The following is an 18,978-nucleotide window of genomic DNA, read 5'->3' on the forward strand; positions in this document are numbered from 1 at the left end:
TGTGCGCCACCGTGTTTGGCAGCATTTGTTGCTTTCTTTAGACCCTTTTCATGTTTACATTCTTGCCATGAAAACAGTGAGGAGGTCACACTGGTTTGAGTGGTTTCTGTGCACTGCCTGCGGGCGCTGGTGCTGTTGTACAAGATGTGGCTCTGCAACCTAGGGCTTGCATTGAGATGGCTGATGACTTTCCCGCCTATGCCACCGGTGCTGCTGTACAAAAGGGCGGGACCTGCGGTACCTCCAAAGAACGTGTGTTCCCAGAGTCGGTTTACGGCTTTCTCGGAGTAAGACGCCGCTTGCGGCGTCTTCGTGCTGGAGCAGCTTCGTGCTTAAGTGCGCTCCTAGCCGAGCTCCGGAGCGGCGGGCGGGGCTGCGCCGCGGAAGCTAAAGTCTAGCGGCGGCGGAAGCGCGGCTCTGCGGTCCAATATGGCGGCGCCCAGGCGGGCCTCGAGCTAGTAGGTGGCGGGGGTTGGAGGGACTGACTTAAGGTGACTCGGAGCGGAGAATCCAGGGGCTTCGTGTTCGGTGCCTCGGTCGTAACCCGCCTGAAGGTCTTTGGTCTGTAGGGGAGGAGTTGCTACCTATTCGGTATATAGATCTTGGGCATGGCCCTTCATCGACCCGCAGCTCGGTGATTTCTGATGGCTGACGTGAGTGGTCCAGGACACTTAACTAGAGCCTAGGACAGTCGCGGGACCTGATTTGAGGTTATCTTGGCATAGGAGAACAGGCCGTAAGATAAGAGGCAACCCGAGAAACTACATAGTCCAGTGTTAGCGCTAGGAATCATCCGTACTGTAGTCCAAGATGTTATGGCTTCTATCACAGATTAGTTCTGGATAAAATCACCCCTGGAGTTTGTGGGGAAGTATTTCTGTGGCTTTACTTAGAACTAAAAGCTTGCTAGCTTTTACGGAGTTTTATTTATGTGAATAACAGATAATGTGATAGGTGCTTTGTGCATAGTCATTTAAATCCACAAAATTCCTATTCTGTAGGACCTGTTATACACATTTTACAGTTTTGGAAATTGGACTTGGAATAGCTTAAATAACTCACACAGCTAGTAAGTAGTGGAGCTGGCATTTGATCTCTAGCCTAATGTTCCGAAGCTGGTGCCCATAACTATTCTGACTCTACAAAGTGCATTATGACTTACCTCACTATCCAGCCCTATTTTTAACATTTAGGGATCTATCCCAACTCTGAAATCCTGTACTACTAATTTCTATATAACTCATTTGGTCACTGTGATGTACTGCTTTTTAAATGTATTTGTGTTTACCATTCATCCTCAGTGTCACTATCTGGAGGCATTTTTGCTTGTTACAACTGGGGGAGGAGTATGGGTAAAAGCCAGGAATGCTCCTAAATATCCTGTACAGGACATTATTCCACAAGAAATTATTGGACACTAAAGGTCAGTTGTCCCTATTGAGACTCTAGTGTACGTCCAGCTTTTGTTCTTCAGGAGTTTCTTTATAGTGTAGCATGGATTGATGCTCTGGAATTGAATCCTAGTCCTATCACTTACTAATTCTGAGACTTTGGGCAAATAACTTAAATTTCTCAGCATCCCCTTTCCTCAGCTATTAAATGTGAATAACAATTGTATCCCACCTCATATGGTAGTTGTGAGAATTAAATAAGTGAATGTGAAAGAAGTGCTTAAACTAATATGTGCCATATATTCAGTGCCCAATAAGTGTTAACTATAATAATAATAATAATAATAGTTTTATTGTTATTGGCAACTCATATGGGAGTTCCAAAGTGTTTCCCAACTTGTTTTTGTTTTGGAGATGCTGGGATTGAACCTTGGGCCTCACTCATGTAAGCACTGTACCATTAAGCTATACTCTCAGCCCTACAGACATATTTGATCTGCCCAAGATTTTTTTTAATCCAGGGGGGGTCTTACTGTGTTGCCTAGGCTGGCCTTAAATTTAAGAACCTCCCACCACATCCTCCTAAGTAGCTAAATACAGACCTGTGTCACCTTGCCTGTTTTAAGTTTTTTTTTTTCTTTTTGATACTGGGGTTTGAACCCAGGGATACTCTACTACTGAACTACATCCCCAACCTTTTTTATTTTGCTACAGGATCTTGCTGAATTGCCCAGGCTGACCTTGAATTTGTAATCCTTCCTAAACTTGCTGGATTATAGGTGTGCAGTACCCCTGTGGGTGGCTTTGTTTTTGTTTGTTTGTTTAAATATTTATTTTTTAGTTTTAGGTGGACACAATATCTTTTTATTTTATTTTATTTTATTTTTTTAAGTGGTGCTGAGAATCGAACCAGTGCCTCACACATTGTAGGCAAGCACGCTACCACTTTAGCCACATCCCCAGCCCTGGCTTTGTTTTTTAAATGAGATATAATTCAAGCACCATAAAATTAACCATTTGGAAGTCTACAATTGAGTGGTTTTTAGTGTATTCCACAAGTTTTCACCAACACTTTTCACTATCTAGAGAATGTTTTCCTTATCTCAGAAGTTCCATACCTGTTACCAGTCAATTCCCTTTTCTTTCCAGCTCTTCTAGCCCCTGACAACCACTAATCTTTTCATTTCTATGCATTTAACTATTTCAAGCATTTTATATAAACAGAATCATACATTGTAAGGTCCTTTGTGACTGGCTTCTTTTAGTTAGCATGTTTTCAAGGTTTATGCATGTTTTAGCATGTATCAGAACTTCATTCTGTTGGTCTTTTTTTTTTATACTAAAGATTGAACCTAGGGGCACTTGACCGCTGAGCCACATCCCCAGCCCTATTTTATATTTTATTTAGAGACAGGGTCTCACTGAGATGCTTAGAACCTTGCCATTGCTGAGGCTGGCTTTGAACTTGTGATTCTCCTGTCTCAGCCTCCCAAGCTGCTGGGATTACAGGTGTGAGCCACTGTGCCTGACTTAGAACTTCATTCTTTTTATTGACAAATTATATTTCATAGTATATACCACATTTTGCTGATCCATTTATCAGTTGATGGGCATTTTTTTCCCACTTTTTAGTTATTATGAATAATGCTGTTCTGAACATTCATGTACATTTTTTTGTGAACATATGTTTTCATTTTTCTTGGGTGTATACCAAAGAGTCAAATTGCTGTGTCATATGGTAGCTCTATGTTTAACTTTTTGAGAGACTGCCAAACTGTTTTCCATAAAGGCTGCACCATTTTACAATCTCACCAAGAATAAATGACGTGCCAATTTCTCTACATCCTAGCCAACACTTGTTATTTTTTAATTTTCCTTCCCCCCCACCCATCCCAGTGCTGGGGATCAAACCCATGGCCTTGTGCATGTAAGGCAAGCATTCTACCAACTGAGCTTTATCCACTACTCCCAATGCCGCCTTTTTTTCTTTTTTTTTTTTAATTATAGCCTCCCTAGTGGGTGTGAAGTTTTGTGGTGTTTTCCTATTTTGTTTTTTTCCTTTCTTTGATGCTGGGGATTGAACCTAGGGCCTCACACTGCACATACTAAACACAGCACTCTACCATTGATCCATAGACTTCTGGACTTCATTGTGGTTTTTATTTTTTATTTTTTTGTTTTTCTTTGAGACAGGGTCTCTTTTGTTTTGTTTTAGTACTTGGAATTGAAACCAGGGGCGCTTAACCACTGAGCCACATTCCCAGCCCCCCCCCTTTTTTAAAATTTTAGTTGTTGATAAACCTTTATTTTATTTATTTATATATGGTACTGGGAATCGAACCCAATGCCTCACACATGCCAGGCAAGTGCGCACAGCCCCAGCCCACATTCCCAAGCCTTTTTTATATTTTATTTAAAGACGGGGTGTTTCTGAGTTGCTCAGGGCCTCACTAAGTTGCTGAGGCTGGCTTTGAATTCACCATCCTCCTGCCTCAGCTTCCTGAGCCACTGGGATAACAGGCATATGCCACCATACCCGGCTCATGTGCATTTTTAAATTGGGTCTTTTAATTGTTGAGTTGTAAGAGTACTTTAAATATTCTACATACAAGTCCTTTATCAGTTATGTGATTTGCAAATATTTTTTCCCTTTCTGTGGATTATCTTGATACTAACATTTGATGCACTTCAGTTTTTACTTTTGGTTAAATCCAATTTATCCGTCTTTTCTTTGGTTACTTTTTGTGGTTATGTTTAGGAATCTGTTGCCTAATTTAATGACAGGAATTTACACCATGTTTTTTTCTAACAATTTTACAATTTCAGCTCTTATACTTAGCTCCTTTATCTATTTTGAGTTAGTTGTTTTTTTTTTAAATATATAATATGAGGTAGGGGGTTCAACATTATTCTTTCACATATGAATATCCAATTTATCAGTACCATTTGTTGAAAATACTATTTTCCCCCATTTAAAAAAATCTCATCCTTGTTGAAAATTAGTTGAAGCACTAGAATTTCATTGATTTGTATGTCTGTCTTTATGTCAGTAGCACAGTCTTGATTAAAATAGCTTTGTATAAGTTTTGAAATTGGGAAGTGTGAGTCCTCTAACTTTGTTCCTTTTCGAGATTTTTAAGGCTTGTCTGGGTCCCTTGCTTTACCATATGAATTTCAAGATCAACTTTTCAATTTTGTAAAAACAGGCAGCTGGAATTTTTATCAGAATTACATTGAGTCTGCAGATTTGGAAAGTATTTCCATCTTAATAGTATTAAGTCTTCCAATTTGTGAGTACAGGATGTTTTATTTAGGTCCTCTGTCATTTAACAACCTCCCTCCCTCAACTTCCCAGTGGAGATTAAGCCCATGGCATTACTCACACATGCTAGGCAAGTATTCTACCACTGAGCTATATCCCCAGCTCTTTAAAACTTTTTTATTTGGGGGGGACAGAGTCTCACTGGATTGTGATCCTCCTATCTCAGCCTCCTGAGTAGCTGGGATTACAGGTGTGTGCCACCAGGCATGAATGACTCAACAATGTTTTGTAGTTTTTTAGTGGGCAGATCTCATACTTCTTTGGTTAAATTTATTCTGACATATTTTATTCTTTTTGATCCCCTTTAAATGAAATTGTTTTCTTAACTTCACTTTTTGGTTGTTTGTTGCTTGTATATAGACAGTCAGATGACTTTTTAATTATTACTTTTAGTTGTAGATGGACATAATACCTTTATTTTATTTTCTTTCTTTATTTTTTTGTGGATCAAACCCAGTGCTCCACATGTGCTAGGCAAGCTCTCTACCACTGAGCTACAACCTTAGACCCTCAAATGATTTTTTTTTCCTTTTTTAAAATTTTTTTTCAGTTGTAGATGAACACAACACATTTATTTTATTTGTTTATTTTTATGTGGTGCAGGGGATCAAACCCAGTGCCTCACGCATGCTAGGCAAATGCTCTATCACTGAGCCACAACCCCGCCCCTCAAATGACTTTTATATATTGGTTTTCTACAGCTCAATGTTTTTAATAATTTTAATATCTTTAGTTCAGGTATGTTCATTCTAGTTTGATACAGAATCACCACTCTCTGTTATGACATATTTATCTCCCTTGCTCCTATGGCATTTTTCTCATATCTCCTGTTGGTTGTTCTTGAAAATTCTTTTTTTTGTTGTTGTTTAATATTTTTTAATGGTTGATGGACCTTAATTTTATTTATTTGTATGTGGTGCTGAGAATTGAACCAGTGCCTCACACATGCTAGGCAAGTACTCTTCCACTGAGCCACAACCCCAGCCCTGAAAATTCTTAACTACAGATTGTAAACAACCTGAATTAACTGTAAATATTTTTGCTAAGCTGATGATACCAGGGAGGGTTGAATAGGGAGGGAATGACTATAAGATATGAATGAGGAGGAATGAGTTCCCATGAACTCATGGAGAAGGAGGGTAATCCCTGATGCATGGTAATGAGAACCAGGGTTTATTTGCAGAGGACCCATCATCTTTATTGTTCTTAGGGGTGACGACGAATCTTCACGCAGTAGTTCTGGAAAAGTCATACCTAGGAAGCAGCTGGAGTGTCAAATCAAGATGCTGTCCAGACCAAAACCAGGGGAGTCAGAGGTGGATCTGTTGCATTTCCAGAGTCAGTTTCTTGCAGCTGGTGCAGCCCCAGCAGTGCAGTTAGTGAAGAAAGGAAGTAGGAAAAGTGGTGATGCTACCCGAGACCAGTCTCCATTGCAGGACCATCGAGATGTAGTGAAGCTGAACGGTGAGTGCCTTCAAGTGTGAGTTTAAGAATAAGAGAACAGCCTCGGAGTCCCCTCCTTCATCATCCTGCCCCACCACCACCATTATTTTTATTTTTTAGAGAGAGAGAGAGAATTTTTTTAATATTTATTTTTTAGTTTTCGGTGGACACAACATCTTTGTTTGTATGTGGTGCTGAGGATCGAACCTGGGCCGCACGCATGCCAGGCGAGCGTGCTACTGCTTGAGCCACATCCTCAGCCCTCACCACCACCATTATTATCATCATCATCATAATTTGGTACCGGGAATTTAACCCAGGGGTGCTTTCCCACTGAGCTCCATCCCCAGCCCCCTTTTGATTTTTTATTTTGAAACAGGGTCTTGCAAAGTTTTGCTTAGAACCTCGCTAAGTGGCTGAAATTGGCCTCGAATTTCTGATCCTTTTGTCAGCCTCCCAGGTCACAGGGATTACAACCATACACGGCTCCATCATCATCATCATTATTATTATTTTAGTTGTAGATATACAATATATGTATTTATTTTTATGTGGTGCTGAGGATCAAACCCAGTGCCTCACACACGCGAAGCGGGTGCTCTACCACTGAGCTACGGCCCCAGCCCCTCCATCATTATTTTTTTAAAAAATTTTTCAGATATTTGCATCTAAATTCACGAGAAAAGTTGGCCTATTTCCTTTCTTTTTTTAAATATTTTTTTTAGTTGTAGATGGACACAATATCTATTTATTTTTATGTGATGTTGAAGATCAAACCCAGTGCCTCATATATGTGAGGCAAGCACTCTACCACTGAGTCCTAGCCCCAGCTTTCCTTTCTTATGATCTCCTTATGGATTAAAAAAAGGTCACCTTATGGAGTTTTTTATTTGTTTGTTTTTTACTGATTATTGGAGGCTTGGACCCAGGAGTAAGTGTACTACCACTGAGCTAGGCCATATACCTTTTTTTTTAATATTTAAAATTTATTTTCATTTTTAAAATATATTTAGTTGTAGATGGACATAATACCTTTGTTTACCTATTTTTTTTTAGAGAGAGAGAATTTTTTATTTATTTTTTAGTTTTTCGGCGGACACAACATCTTTGTATGTGGTGTTGAGGATCGAACCCGGGCCGCACACATGCCAGGCGAGTGCGCTACTGCTTGAGCCACATCCCCAGCCCTGTTTACCTATTTTTATGTGGTGCTGAGGCTTGAACCCAGTGCCTCATGTGTGCTAAGCAAGTGCTCTACCACTGATCTACAACCTTAGCCCTTTTTTTTTATTTTTACTTTTGAGACAGGTTCTCTCTAAATTGCTGAGGTTAGCTTTTTTTGGGGGGGGAGGCGGGGGCGTGTACCAGGATGGAACTCAAGGGCACTTGGTCACTGAACTACACCCCCTGCCCTATTTTGTATTTTTTTTTTTTAGAGACAGGGTCTCACTGAGTTACTTAGCACCTGGCTTTTTGCTGAGGCTGGCTTTGAACTCTAGATCCTCCTGTCTCAGCCTCCCAAGCCACTGGGATTATAGGCGTGCGCCACTATGCCAGACTTCCGGTGGTTAGCTTCTTAATTCATAGTCCTTTTACCTCAACCACAGGAGTCACTGTGATTACAAGTATGCGCCACCACATGTGGCTTTGCCCCTTCATTATTTCAGACACCGCATATCCTCTATTGCTTTAGTCCCATTTTATAGGTGAAGAAACAGCCTCATAAAGATTAAATATCTTACTTGGAATGACACAGCCAGAGCCAGAGCCCTATTAGCAGCTGCCTTTTTTTCTTTTCTCCTATTGGCTTGGTATCTTCCTTGAGGGAATAGATGCACTCACATCTGTTGTTTTCTTTCTTTCAGACTTCCCAGATTTACCACCAGCTTTGGTTCCTGCTCCCCCAAAGAGAGCCAGGCCTAGCCTTGGCTGCCCCCTGCCTGAGGATGAGGACCCTGAAGAGAAGCTAAATAGGCATGATCAACACATCACTGCTGTCTTGACCAAAATTATTGTGCGTCTTACCCTGGCTAAGCGGAACAAGGCATCTTAGGGCAGACAGAATATTGGGGGAAAAGGGTTTAGACTTATGAGTGTAGGGTACTTCAAAAAGGTAGACACTTCCCCTTTGGGCTGGGTTAGAATTCCTGAGACCTGATATGAGGTGTATTCATGATCCCCCAGATTGAAGTTCTCATTACGCAGAACCAGGGCCAGTAGGATATGCTCCAGTCTGGGAAAGTGTGTGCATCTTTGCTGTTTTGTGTTTGTTGCCACAGGAACGAGATACAAGTTCAGTGACTGTGAATCTGCCTGTGCCCAGTGGTGTTGCTTTCCCCGCTGTATTTCATCGCTCACAAGAGAACCGGGTAGGTGGTATTTAGTGGATAATCAGATGGATCTCATAGTACATCTTCTTCAGATAGTTTTTGTTTTTGTTTTTGCAGTGCTGGTAATTGAGCCCAAGGCCTCACATATGCTAAGGAAGCACTCTACAATTGAGCTACATCCCCAACCCTTTTGTTTTAAGATAGGATCTTGCTAAATTGAGAGGCTAGCCTAAACTTTTTTTTTTTTGTGTGTGTGTGTGTGTGTGTGTGTGTGGTACCAGGGATTGAACCCAGGGCTACTTAACCACTAAGCTATATCCCAGCCCTTTTTATTTTTTATTTTGCGATAGGGTGTGATTAAATAGCTGAGGCTGGCTTTGAACTTATGGTGCTTCTTCCTTAGTATCCCAAGCCTCTGGAATTACAAGCCTGTGCCACCACATCCAACTGCCCTCAAACTTTTGATCCATCTATCTCAGCCTCCTCATTCTGTCTCAGCCTCCTCAGTAGCTGGGATTATAGGCATTTGCCCCTACTATATCTGGTTTACTCCTTTTTTTTTTTTCCCCAAGTACTGGACATTGAATCTAGGGCAGTTTATTACTAAGCTATATCCCCAACCATTTTTATTTTTTATTTTGAGATAGGGTCTTGCTATCTTGCTGAGGATCTTGTCAAATTACTGAGGCTGGCCTCAAATTTGTGATACTCTTGCTTTAGCCTCCTGAGTGTCTGGGATTATAGGCATGTACCACTGTGCCTGACATAACTTATTCTAATTTTGAAGCAGACCATATCAAGCACTTCATACACATTACCTCATTTAACTTTTGTGTATCAGATTTCAAGACCTAAGCTTCTCTAGAACCTACTTTTCTTGAGTACTAGGGTTATGGCCTGTGGAGATTGAGTATTAGTGTCTTTTATCAACTTTATTGAGTATAAAGTCTCTTTGTTCTAGAGACCTTGGCATATGGAGATGAGAGAGTGGATAATGAGCATTAATAATCTGGGTTTTCTTTTTTTCTCTACAAGGGGAAGCTGGTAACATCTGGTAAGAGAAGCATCTTTGCCCAGGAGATTGCAGCCAGGAGAATGTCTGAAAGTAGGGTTCTATCAGCTGAGGAAGTTGTGCCTAACCTGGATCCACCAGAGGGTAAGCTGGGGCTAAAGATCCTCAGGCTTGGCCTTTTCAGAATACGTGATCATGAGATCTTTTGGGATATACATCTTCCCTGTCTTAAGTAGGGGATGCATTTGAGCCATCTCAAGAGAAAGTCATCCCATGTCCCTACTTAGAGTACTTAAGTTTAGGAGCCCTGTATCTGCTTTGAATCTTAGGTACAGAGAGCGGGTAGGCTATTATATGACTCTAAGAGAAAGGCAAAGGGGTAGAAATGTCTGGCAAAAGCTGCAAAATAGGGCTGGGGATGTGGCTCAAGCGGTAGCGCGCTCGCCTGGCATGCGTGCGGCCCGGGTTCGATCCTCAGCACCACATACAAACAAAGATGTTGTGTCCGCCAATAACTAAAAAAGAAATAAATATTAAAAAATTCTCTCTCTCTCTCTCTCTCTCCTCTCTCTTAAAAATAAATAAATAAATAAATACATTAAAAAAAAAAAAAAAGCTGCAAAATAAAGATATAGGCCAAATTTCTATGTTTCTCTTTTTTTTCTCTCTCTGTTTTTTTTTTTTTGCCATTCTGAAGATAGAACCCAGGGCCTAGTGCATGCTAGGCAGGCATTCTACCACTGAGCTACAGGCCAGCTTATGAATTTCTATTAATGATGCAGATTATACTGGAAGAGCGTAGGGTAGGCCCCTGGTGGTAGATGGTTACCTTGACATTCCAAGTGAAGAGTCAGAAACTATGTTTCCAAGGGAAATCTTTTCATATAAGTCTTAGGGGAAGAGTGAGCAGAAAATCCAACCCCCTACTTCCAGAGTGCCTAGAGTCCTATGCCACACCCAGTACACTCTCCATTCTGCTCAGGAAAGCTTCGGAGTCTTCATCTTTCTCCAGGGCTAATAGGCTTAGTGAAGAGGGCCACAGGTCCATTAAGCCAGGAAAACAGGGCAGTGAAACTGATCATACATTTCTTCCAGGTGCTGTGACCTGTGAAACACCCACTCCTAGGGACCAACGCGACCATATTCTGGGGAACAGCCACAGCTTTCAGGGACCTCATCTGATCACAGGGAAGGGGCTCAGGGGCCAGGAGGCTCAACAGGAAGTGCAGACCATTCACAAAGAGAATGTAGCAAGACTGCAAGCCATGGATCCTGAGGAGATTCTGCAGGAGCAACAGCGTTTGCTGGCTCAACTTGGTATGGGTGCCAGGCTTTCCAGCTGGGACCAGGCTAGGGAGGCCTGCCACTTATTGAGGAAGGGTTACTGTGAGTGCCAGGCAGTGCATTCTTCCATTTTGTCTTTAAACTACTCCTGTGAGGGAAGTGTTATTAATTTAATTTTACTTATGAAAAAATTTCAAAAATAGAGAAATTCTCTCCAGGTTATACAGTTGATAAATAACACAGATTAGATTTTTTTAATTTTATTTTTCTGTGTGATGATCAAACCCAAGGCCTTGCCCATGCAAGGCAAATGTTCTACCACTAAACTGTACGCCCAGCCTTACAAATAAGACTAAACCTAGGATTTAGGATTTCTATCTGGTATTAGGACCTACTATTCTTTTTTTTTTTTTGTACTGAGGATTGAATCCAGGGACACTTTTACCACTGAATTTCATTCCTGGCCCTTTTAATTTTCACTAAGTTGCCAAGACCGGCCTTAAACTTATTATCTTCTGCCTTAGTAGCTAGAATTTCAGGCATATTCCACAGCATCTAGCTTCAGGTCCTGTTCTTTTTATTATTTTATTTTTTATTTTTTTTTTTAGTTGTAGATGGACATAATACCTTTATTTTATTTTTATATGGTTCCAGGGATCAAACCCAGTGCCTCACTCATGCTCTACCACTAAGCCACAACCCCAGCCCTCAGGTCCTGTTCTTAGCCACCAATGTGCTATGTTTTACTGTACTGGTGTAGTATACACTATGCTTTATTAGTCATACTGTAACTATAGCACTATATATATATGTGTGTGTGTGTGTGTATATATATATATATATATATATATATATTTTTTTTTTTTTTTTTAGTTGCAAATGGACTTTTACTTTATTTATATGTGGTGCTGAGACTCAAACCCAGGGCCTCACACATGCTAGGCAAGGGCTGTACCACTGAGCCACAACCTTAGCCCCTACAGCACATTTTTGTAATAGAACATAATCTGTTGTATGACACTGGTATTTCAAACCTCTCTCCTAGTTTCTGTTGAACAAAACACTCAAAATTTAATCAATCTTTTGCCCCACTATATATCTGGTAACTATGTAATGTACTAGACATGCATAAATAAATTGGCTGAGTGAAGTTGTGGGAAATTGTTCCCCTGAGTGCTTTCTCTTTGGTACTAGTCAGCATTCATTAATTCATTCTCTAGCTCCTTATTTCAGACCTGTGTCCTGGTGCTGATCACAGGGACAAGCACTAGAACTTAGGTCTGAGGACTGTGAGGAGCAGAGGAAAAGTGGAGTGGTCAGGGCCCTGGGGCACCTGAAGGTATGAGGATGTAGGGTTATTAAAGGGCCACAGAAGAGCCCAGAGGGCTCAGGCCAAGACTGAGAAACAACTTGTCCGGTTCTTAGCAACCAGTGGTGGGCAACTTGCATCAGGTGTCAGGTATTAGGAGGCTAGGGAGGATCTGCCTTCACTCTCTCCCCTCTACCTTGTCTCCAGACCCCAGCTTGGTTGCCTTTTTGAGATCTCATAGCCGCACCCATGAGCAAAAGGGAGAGAAGGCCACCAAGGAACAGAGGCCAGGAGAACCCTCAGTTCCTGTCACCAAAGAGGAGCCCATCAAGTCAGCTTCTCCTAGTGAACCAACCAAAGAGGACAAGCTGGAGCCAGGAGTCCCAGGTTTGGAAGAGGGAACTATCTTTTGGTGGATAAAAGTAGAGAAGTGTTCCTTCCCCTAGCCACGGTGGGTGGGGAAGCGAGAGCTTCTCTGCCCTTAGACATTGAATATTAATCCTCATTAGTATTTTTAAATTGACTCAAATCAGTCTTTATTTGCTGATGCACATCTTCCTACACAGGCTTCCTGTTTTTTTATTCTATTATTGCTCCTTCTCCCCCTTCCCTGGTAAGAGGCAGCCCAGTGTGGTGGTGAATGCTCCTTCCCTGTGCAGACCGTCTTCCTGCCCTTGCTACAGCTGCCCAGCCTGGCTGTTTCCATCCCACTCTTCTTTCTGCCTCTTCTCTCAATGTTGTGGGGAGATGGCAGGGCCAGGGTAATGGGAGAGGAAGAGTCTGACAAAGGTCTATGGACATGGCCAGACCAGAAGCAGAGGCCAGTGGAAGCACTCATTTCCCAGAAACTAGATTATTTCATTAGGGATTAACAAAAGAAGAAATTGAATTACAACAGCCAGGAACCTCCTGCTTCTGCAGGAGCTCTGGGCCAGTTGGGCAGGTTAAGTGGGGGCAGGGGTGAGGAAGCAGGAGGATATTGTAGGGGTGTGTTTCTATATCCTGCCCGTGGAGCAGATATAACCACCATCTCCTCATTGTCCCCACTCCCCAGCTCCTTAAGCAAACCAGCATTAGAGAGCAGAGGGCAACGCTTTGCCTGATGTATATCCCTTCTCTTTTCCTCTTTCCCTCTCTCTTCTCTTTCTTTCCTCCTCTTCCCTTCCCAACAAATTCTTGAAGTCAGCAAAGGGCTAGAGCCGGGACTGGGTGTGTCTACCATAGCTGAGGTATTTCCCCAGGTCCCAGGAGTTCCATTCCCCAAGACATACCACTAGTCATAACTGAGGGTAGAAGTTTCTAATCCTGGGTAGAGGCAATATGCCAGCTGCTATCTGCTGACTGAGGCCCCAGTGGACTAGTGATCTAAGCCCCTTAGGGAATACTATCATTCTTTCATCTCCCCAGCACTGACATTGCCTGTGACCCCCCACAAAGAATGGCTACACATGGACACTGTTGAGCTGGAAAAGCTCCACTGGACCCAGGACCTGCCCCCACTCCGGCAGCAGCAGACACAGGAGGTAAGGTGGGGCTGCTGCGTTTGTCCTCAGAACCTGCGCATGAAAAGCATCTCTCCTTTGCTTTCACCTTCCTCTCCCATCACTCTGCCTGGCCCTTATGATCAGAAAAGCCCCATTTCTAGTCAGAAGTAAAGTCAGGACCTAAGTCCTCAGCTACCTGAGGTTAAAAGTGAGGAGTGGGCCAGGTGTGGTGATGTAGATCTATAATCCCAGCTACTCAGCAAGCTGAGGCAGGAGGATCCCAAGTTTGAGGCCAGCTTCAGCATCTGAGCAAGCTATCTTGGCTGTGGATATGGTTCTGTGGTAGAGCAGCCCTGGGTTTTGCAATACCACAAAAATTCTTTTCCCTATAATACTGCAAAAAAAAAAAAGTGAGGAATGTATATGGGGAATTTGCTGCTACCCCCGGTTCAGTCTTCTTTCTCTTCCCATTAGAGAATGCAGGCCCGCTTCAGTCTTCAGGGAGAGCTGCTACCCCCTGATGTGGACTTACCCACCCATCTAGGCCTGCATCACCATGGAGAAGAGGCAGAGGTGAGGCATGGAGGCCAGGGAGGACTGGGTAGCTCTTGGCAAGTGCTTTTAACAACCATGTGGAAAAAGACCTCTGATCAATTGCCTTTGACATCCTTTGTGCTCTGTTCCAGTTCATAGCCTTGCTGTCGATTCAGTTACTAAGGCTCAAAATCTTACTTCTCTCTCTTCGCCTTCTGGTTAGTTTTAGAACTTCTGTTACTTCCCCATGATGCTCCCTGGATCATGGCCTCATGGTCTTGTGTCTGCTCAATCATTAAGTCTTCCACACTGTCCCTCAGGCCATTCGGTTTTTTATAGGACTGCCATGTTGATTTTCTCTGGCCTAGCTAAAGCCATGCCCTGCCTCAGAAAGTCTCATGGCTCCTGTCTGCTCACAGAATAAGGTCCTGGTTCCTCAGCTTGTGAAGACAGTTCTTCCACAGGTTATCACTGCTGACCCTGGACCTGCCTCCTTCACTCCTGATGTTACCACTCTGTGGTTCCTCCCCACATTCCATGTGCTCAAGAACCTCGAGGACTCACTCCAGGAAATGTTTTTGCCCTTTGCTGTATGCTAGACCTTTGAAGCTCTACCCATCCACTGAGATCAGATCACTTTTCCAGGTCCACCCTTTCTAGTCTGCTGGTTGTAAATTAAACATCAGTTAGTACATTCTCAGTTCTAACTGTTAGTTACTTGCGCTCATATCCTATCTGCTGTACCAACTTGAGGTTCCATGGAGAGTAGGAGTGTGGGACATCACTTACTTATCTTTGTCTTTCCCTTGACACCTTGCTGGGTATTTGGAGGCACTGCCATGTGTTTTGGCCCCTTCTGACTTCTTTTCCCTGCCCCAGAGAGCAGGGTACTCTCTACAGGAGCTGTTCCACCTGACCCGCAGCCGGGTGTCCCAGCAGAGAATACTAGCACTGCATGTGTTGTCCCAGGTCATTGGCAGGGTAAGTGGACTGCTGGCCTGGTCCTGTCCAGCCTCATCCCACACCCTTACTCCTTGACCTTAGATTTTCCTACCTCCTGCCCTTTTCAGTCTGGAACTATCCCATACAGCAGTTGTCTGTGGGTCAGACTGAAAATGGGGCAAACACAGGGTTATGAGTGGACAAAGATTCTGTATACTTTCAGCATCTTCAGCAAGATTTTATCCTTCTGCCCCCAAGGCCCAGGCTGGTGAGTTTGGGGAGCAGCTAGTGGGCAGTGTCTTACAACTCCTTTTGGATGCTGGTTTCCTCTTCTTACTGCGCTTCTCCCTGGATGACAGAGTGGATGGAGTCATTGCAGCTGCTGTCCGGGCTCTTCGGGCTCTGTTGGTGGCTCCTGGAGATGAGGTATCATAGGAATAAGAACATGACCAAGGCTGGACATGGTAGCTCATGCCTGTATTACCAGTGGCTTGGGAGGCTGAGGCAGGAGGATCACAGGTTCAAAGCCAGCCTCAGCAACTTAGTGAGCTGTAAGCAACCTTGTTGTTTAAAAAATAAAACCAAAAGGGTTGAGGATGTGGCTCAGTCGTTAAGTGCTCTTGAGCTTAATCCTTGACACTAAAAAAAATAATGTGGCCCAGAGGCATCAGGGACTAACTCCTTATTGTAGGAATGCACCATTGCTAAGGCTTTGTGGGCAGAGCAGAAAAGGGGATAGCAGGCATTGCCCTCTTCTCCCAAAGAAACCTTCCCCTTCTGTTATTTGCGGGGGGCTTCCACTATACCCCTGGACCCATCTCCTGCCACTTCCTCCTCTTCTATCCCTGTCCCCTATTCTCTGGCAGGAGCTCCTTGACAGCACCTTCTCATGGTATCATGGAGCTTTGGTGTTCCCTCTGATGCCCAGCTGGGAGGACAAGGAAGACGAGGGTGAGGATGAAGAACCCCCAGGAGAAAAGGCAAAAAAGAAGATGCCTGAGGAAGGACACCGACCTCCACCTGACCTGGCCCGTTATGATGTCATCAAGGTAGAAGAAAAGCTGCTTTTCTGTCTCCTTTCCTAGAAGTTAAACATGTTGGGCAGCAGGGGTCATCAGGGCCCAGGGCTTGACTGCATTCAGCAGTTCGATTCTCTCTCAACCCCCAGGGACTCCTGGCTACCAACCTGTTGCCTCGGCTACGGTATGTGCTGGAGGTGACCTGTCCAGGACCCACTGTGGTCCTTGACATCGTGGCTGTGCTTATCCGCTTGGCCCGGCATTCCTTGGAGTCAGCCACAAGGGTGAGAAGGAAAGTGGGGCAAGGAATGGGCCAAGCCTAGCTGGGCTTGCTCTTGATCTTCAGCCTCCCTACCTTCCTTTTTGCTCCTTTCTCCCATAGGTACTGGAGTGCCCACGCCTGATAGAGACCATAGTTCGAGAGTTTCTGCCCACCTGCTGGGCCCCCATTGAGGGAGGACCTACCCCTAGTCTACACAAAGTGCCTTGTGCTGCTGCCATGAAACTACTTCGAGTCTTAGCCTCGGCTGGTAGGAATATCGCTGCCAGGCTGGTGAGTAGGCATAAGACAAGGGATGGAGGACACAGAAAGGCTAGGTTAAGAGCTAAGGATGGCCTCTGAACTCTAGGTGGACAACTCATGCCATCATTTAGAAATTCAACTGAAACCACCGGGCAGAAACCTGATCACCTGGAGCCTAGTATATCCTGTAGGCTTTCCCTGGTCTCATGATGTGAAGAGGTTCTCCTTGCTTTAGACCCAGATCAGAAAAGTCACATACAAACAGACACTCATCATCTATAGCCAAGTAGCCTAAAAAAGTACCCAGCAAGTGCTTACTAAAAAGAAGGTCTAGTTGGGCATGGTTGCACATGCTTATAATCCCAGCTACTCATGAGGCTGTGGAATAAAGATCGCAAGTTCAAGATCATTTCAGGCCATGTAGCAAGACTCTGTCTCAAAAAAAATAAAAAGGCCTGGATAGAGGGAGGTGGCTAGGGATATAGCTCAGTTGATAGAGTGCTTGCCTAGCATGCACAAGGCCTGGATTCAATCCCTAGTACCACACACACACACACACACACACACACACACACACAGAAAAAGAAAAAAAAATTAAGGCCTAGGATGTAGCTCAGTGGTAGAGCATTTGCTTAGCATATACAAGGCCGTGGGTTCAATTCCCAGCAATATTAAAAAAGAAAGAAAGAAAGATTGGGGAGAGGACAAGGTAGTTTCATCCCTGCTCAGAGCTGTGGCCCTGTGGCATGTAGAGACCTGGAACCAGGGCAGGGCTGAGTTGAGCCAATCTCTATAGTGAGAAAACCTGACACTGGTTAGAATTGTAAGTTCCAGCTAGCCCTGATTACCAGACTTTCTGCCTACCCACAGTTGAACAGCTTTGATCTCCGGAGCCACCTGTGTCGCTTCATAGCTGAGGCTCCCCAAGAACTCCCCTTACCCCCAGAAGAAGCCGAGACACTGTGCACTGAGGCTTTTCGTCTGTGGGCTGTGGCTGCCTCCTATGGCCATGGCAGTGAGCTTTACAGGTGAGGAGAGGCAGGGTGTAAACTCCCTTGTAGATGTAGACTCCTCCACTTCTGTACTAACCTGGTGCCTCTGCTTTGCCCAAGGTCCTAAGCTTGGAGTGGGGCTAGGAATGAAGAAGAAGGGATTAGCCAGTTTGGAGGTGCATGCTTATAATTCCAGTAGCAGGGAAGACTGAGGCAGGAGAATCACACGTTTGAGGCCAGCCTCAGCAATTTAGTGAGGCCCTAAACAACTTAGTGTGACCTGATCTCAAAAAATGAAAAGGGCTGAGGATTGGGCTCACTGGTTAAGTACCCGAGGTTCAATCCTCAGTATCAAAAGAAAAGAAAAAAAAAAAAAGAGGAAGAAGAGATTCTCGTGGTGGTAAATACTCCTGGGTCAACACCTGCTGTGGAAGAGAGGGACAAACATGAGTTAACTAAGTTTTACACAAAAGCATTGTTATCTTGATGAAATCAGATATAAGTTCCCTTTCGTTGGGGCATCCTTGAATACCCTGGGGTCTTCTGTGTCCCAGTTCTCCTTCAGCAGATGGCAGATCCCTGACCTGGGTTGTACATTGTGTCCTGCATCTTTATCCTCCTTCATACATCAGAAGTTAGTACTTGTTCTTCCCTAGGGAACTGTACCCAGTGCTCATGCGAGCCTTGCAGGCTGTGCCCATGGAACTCAGCAACCACCCACTTCAGCCACTGTCCATGCAGCGGATAGCCTCCTTGCTTACTCTCCTTACCCAGCTGACCCTGGCAGCTAGCAACACCTGTAATGAATCCACCAGGTAGGCCATAACCTGAGCCTGCCAGTAGGAACATTCTACTGGCAACCCCCAGACAGGAGGGAATGCTCCTCCAAGTGGGGAGAATGGTTAGATCTTAAGAGGGGAGTGGGATAGCTAGATCCTCACTGTGGCCCCTTTTGTCACTCTTTACAGTGACCCTGGTGTCTACCTCTCTGCACCTACTTCCTCAGTCACTTGGACACAGGTATCTGGACTCCAGCCTCTGGTGGAGCCATGTCTAAAACAGGTCTTGAAGCTGCTTCCCAGACCTGAGATGTGGAGTGCCCTGGGCCCAGTGCCCACTGCCTGTCTGCTTTTCCTGAACGCTTATTACCAGACCTGGAGCCAGCAGGTGAGTGCTGCCTGCCACTATGTCCGGACACCTGCATCTATCTGCCTTCCACCTACTTGTTTCCTTTTTGTCTCCACTCAGTTCACCTCTCTGTTTCTGCCTCCCCATTTCCAATTTTTCCTACCCCATCTTGTTTTCTTTTCTTTCTTTTCTTTTTTTTTTTTTGCTTTTCTTTTTTTTTTTTGCTTTTTCTTTTTTTCATGTGTGGTGTGTCTGTGTTTGTTGC

General features: G+C 44.0%; 1 protein-coding gene across 3 annotated transcripts in view; it reads left to right on the top strand.

Annotated features, from left to right (window-relative positions):
- The first annotated feature begins 314 nt into the window (after nucleotides 1-314).
- Nucleotides 315-18,978, top strand: part of Rpap1 (RNA polymerase II associated protein 1) — a 27,100-nt gene continuing 8,436 nt past the window's right edge. The window contains exons 1-17 of one of the 3 annotated variants that reach the window (XM_015480793.2): nucleotides 315-458; nucleotides 5,924-6,177; nucleotides 8,022-8,170; nucleotides 8,436-8,525; nucleotides 9,522-9,642; nucleotides 10,594-10,815; nucleotides 12,299-12,478; nucleotides 13,499-13,614; nucleotides 14,050-14,148; nucleotides 14,989-15,090; nucleotides 15,310-15,477; nucleotides 15,918-16,100; nucleotides 16,220-16,354; nucleotides 16,453-16,623; nucleotides 17,464-17,621; nucleotides 18,242-18,400; nucleotides 18,554-18,752. In XM_015480793.2, coding sequence (XP_015336279.1) covers nucleotides 5,997-6,177; nucleotides 8,022-8,170; nucleotides 8,436-8,525; nucleotides 9,522-9,642; nucleotides 10,594-10,815; nucleotides 12,299-12,478; nucleotides 13,499-13,614; nucleotides 14,050-14,148; nucleotides 14,989-15,090; nucleotides 15,310-15,477; nucleotides 15,918-16,100; nucleotides 16,220-16,354; nucleotides 16,453-16,623; nucleotides 17,464-17,621; nucleotides 18,242-18,400; nucleotides 18,554-18,752 — 2,433 coding nt within the window. In that variant the 5' untranslated portion in view covers nucleotides 315-458; nucleotides 5,924-5,996. The other 2 variants (XM_015480794.2, XM_048793736.1) reach the window with 2 other exon arrangements.

The sequence above is a fragment of the Marmota marmota genome, unplaced genomic scaffold (genome assembly GCF_001458135.2).
Source record: "Marmota marmota marmota unplaced genomic scaffold, marMar, whole genome shotgun sequence".
NCBI classification, from domain to species: Eukaryota; Metazoa; Chordata; class Mammalia; order Rodentia; family Sciuridae; genus Marmota; species Marmota marmota.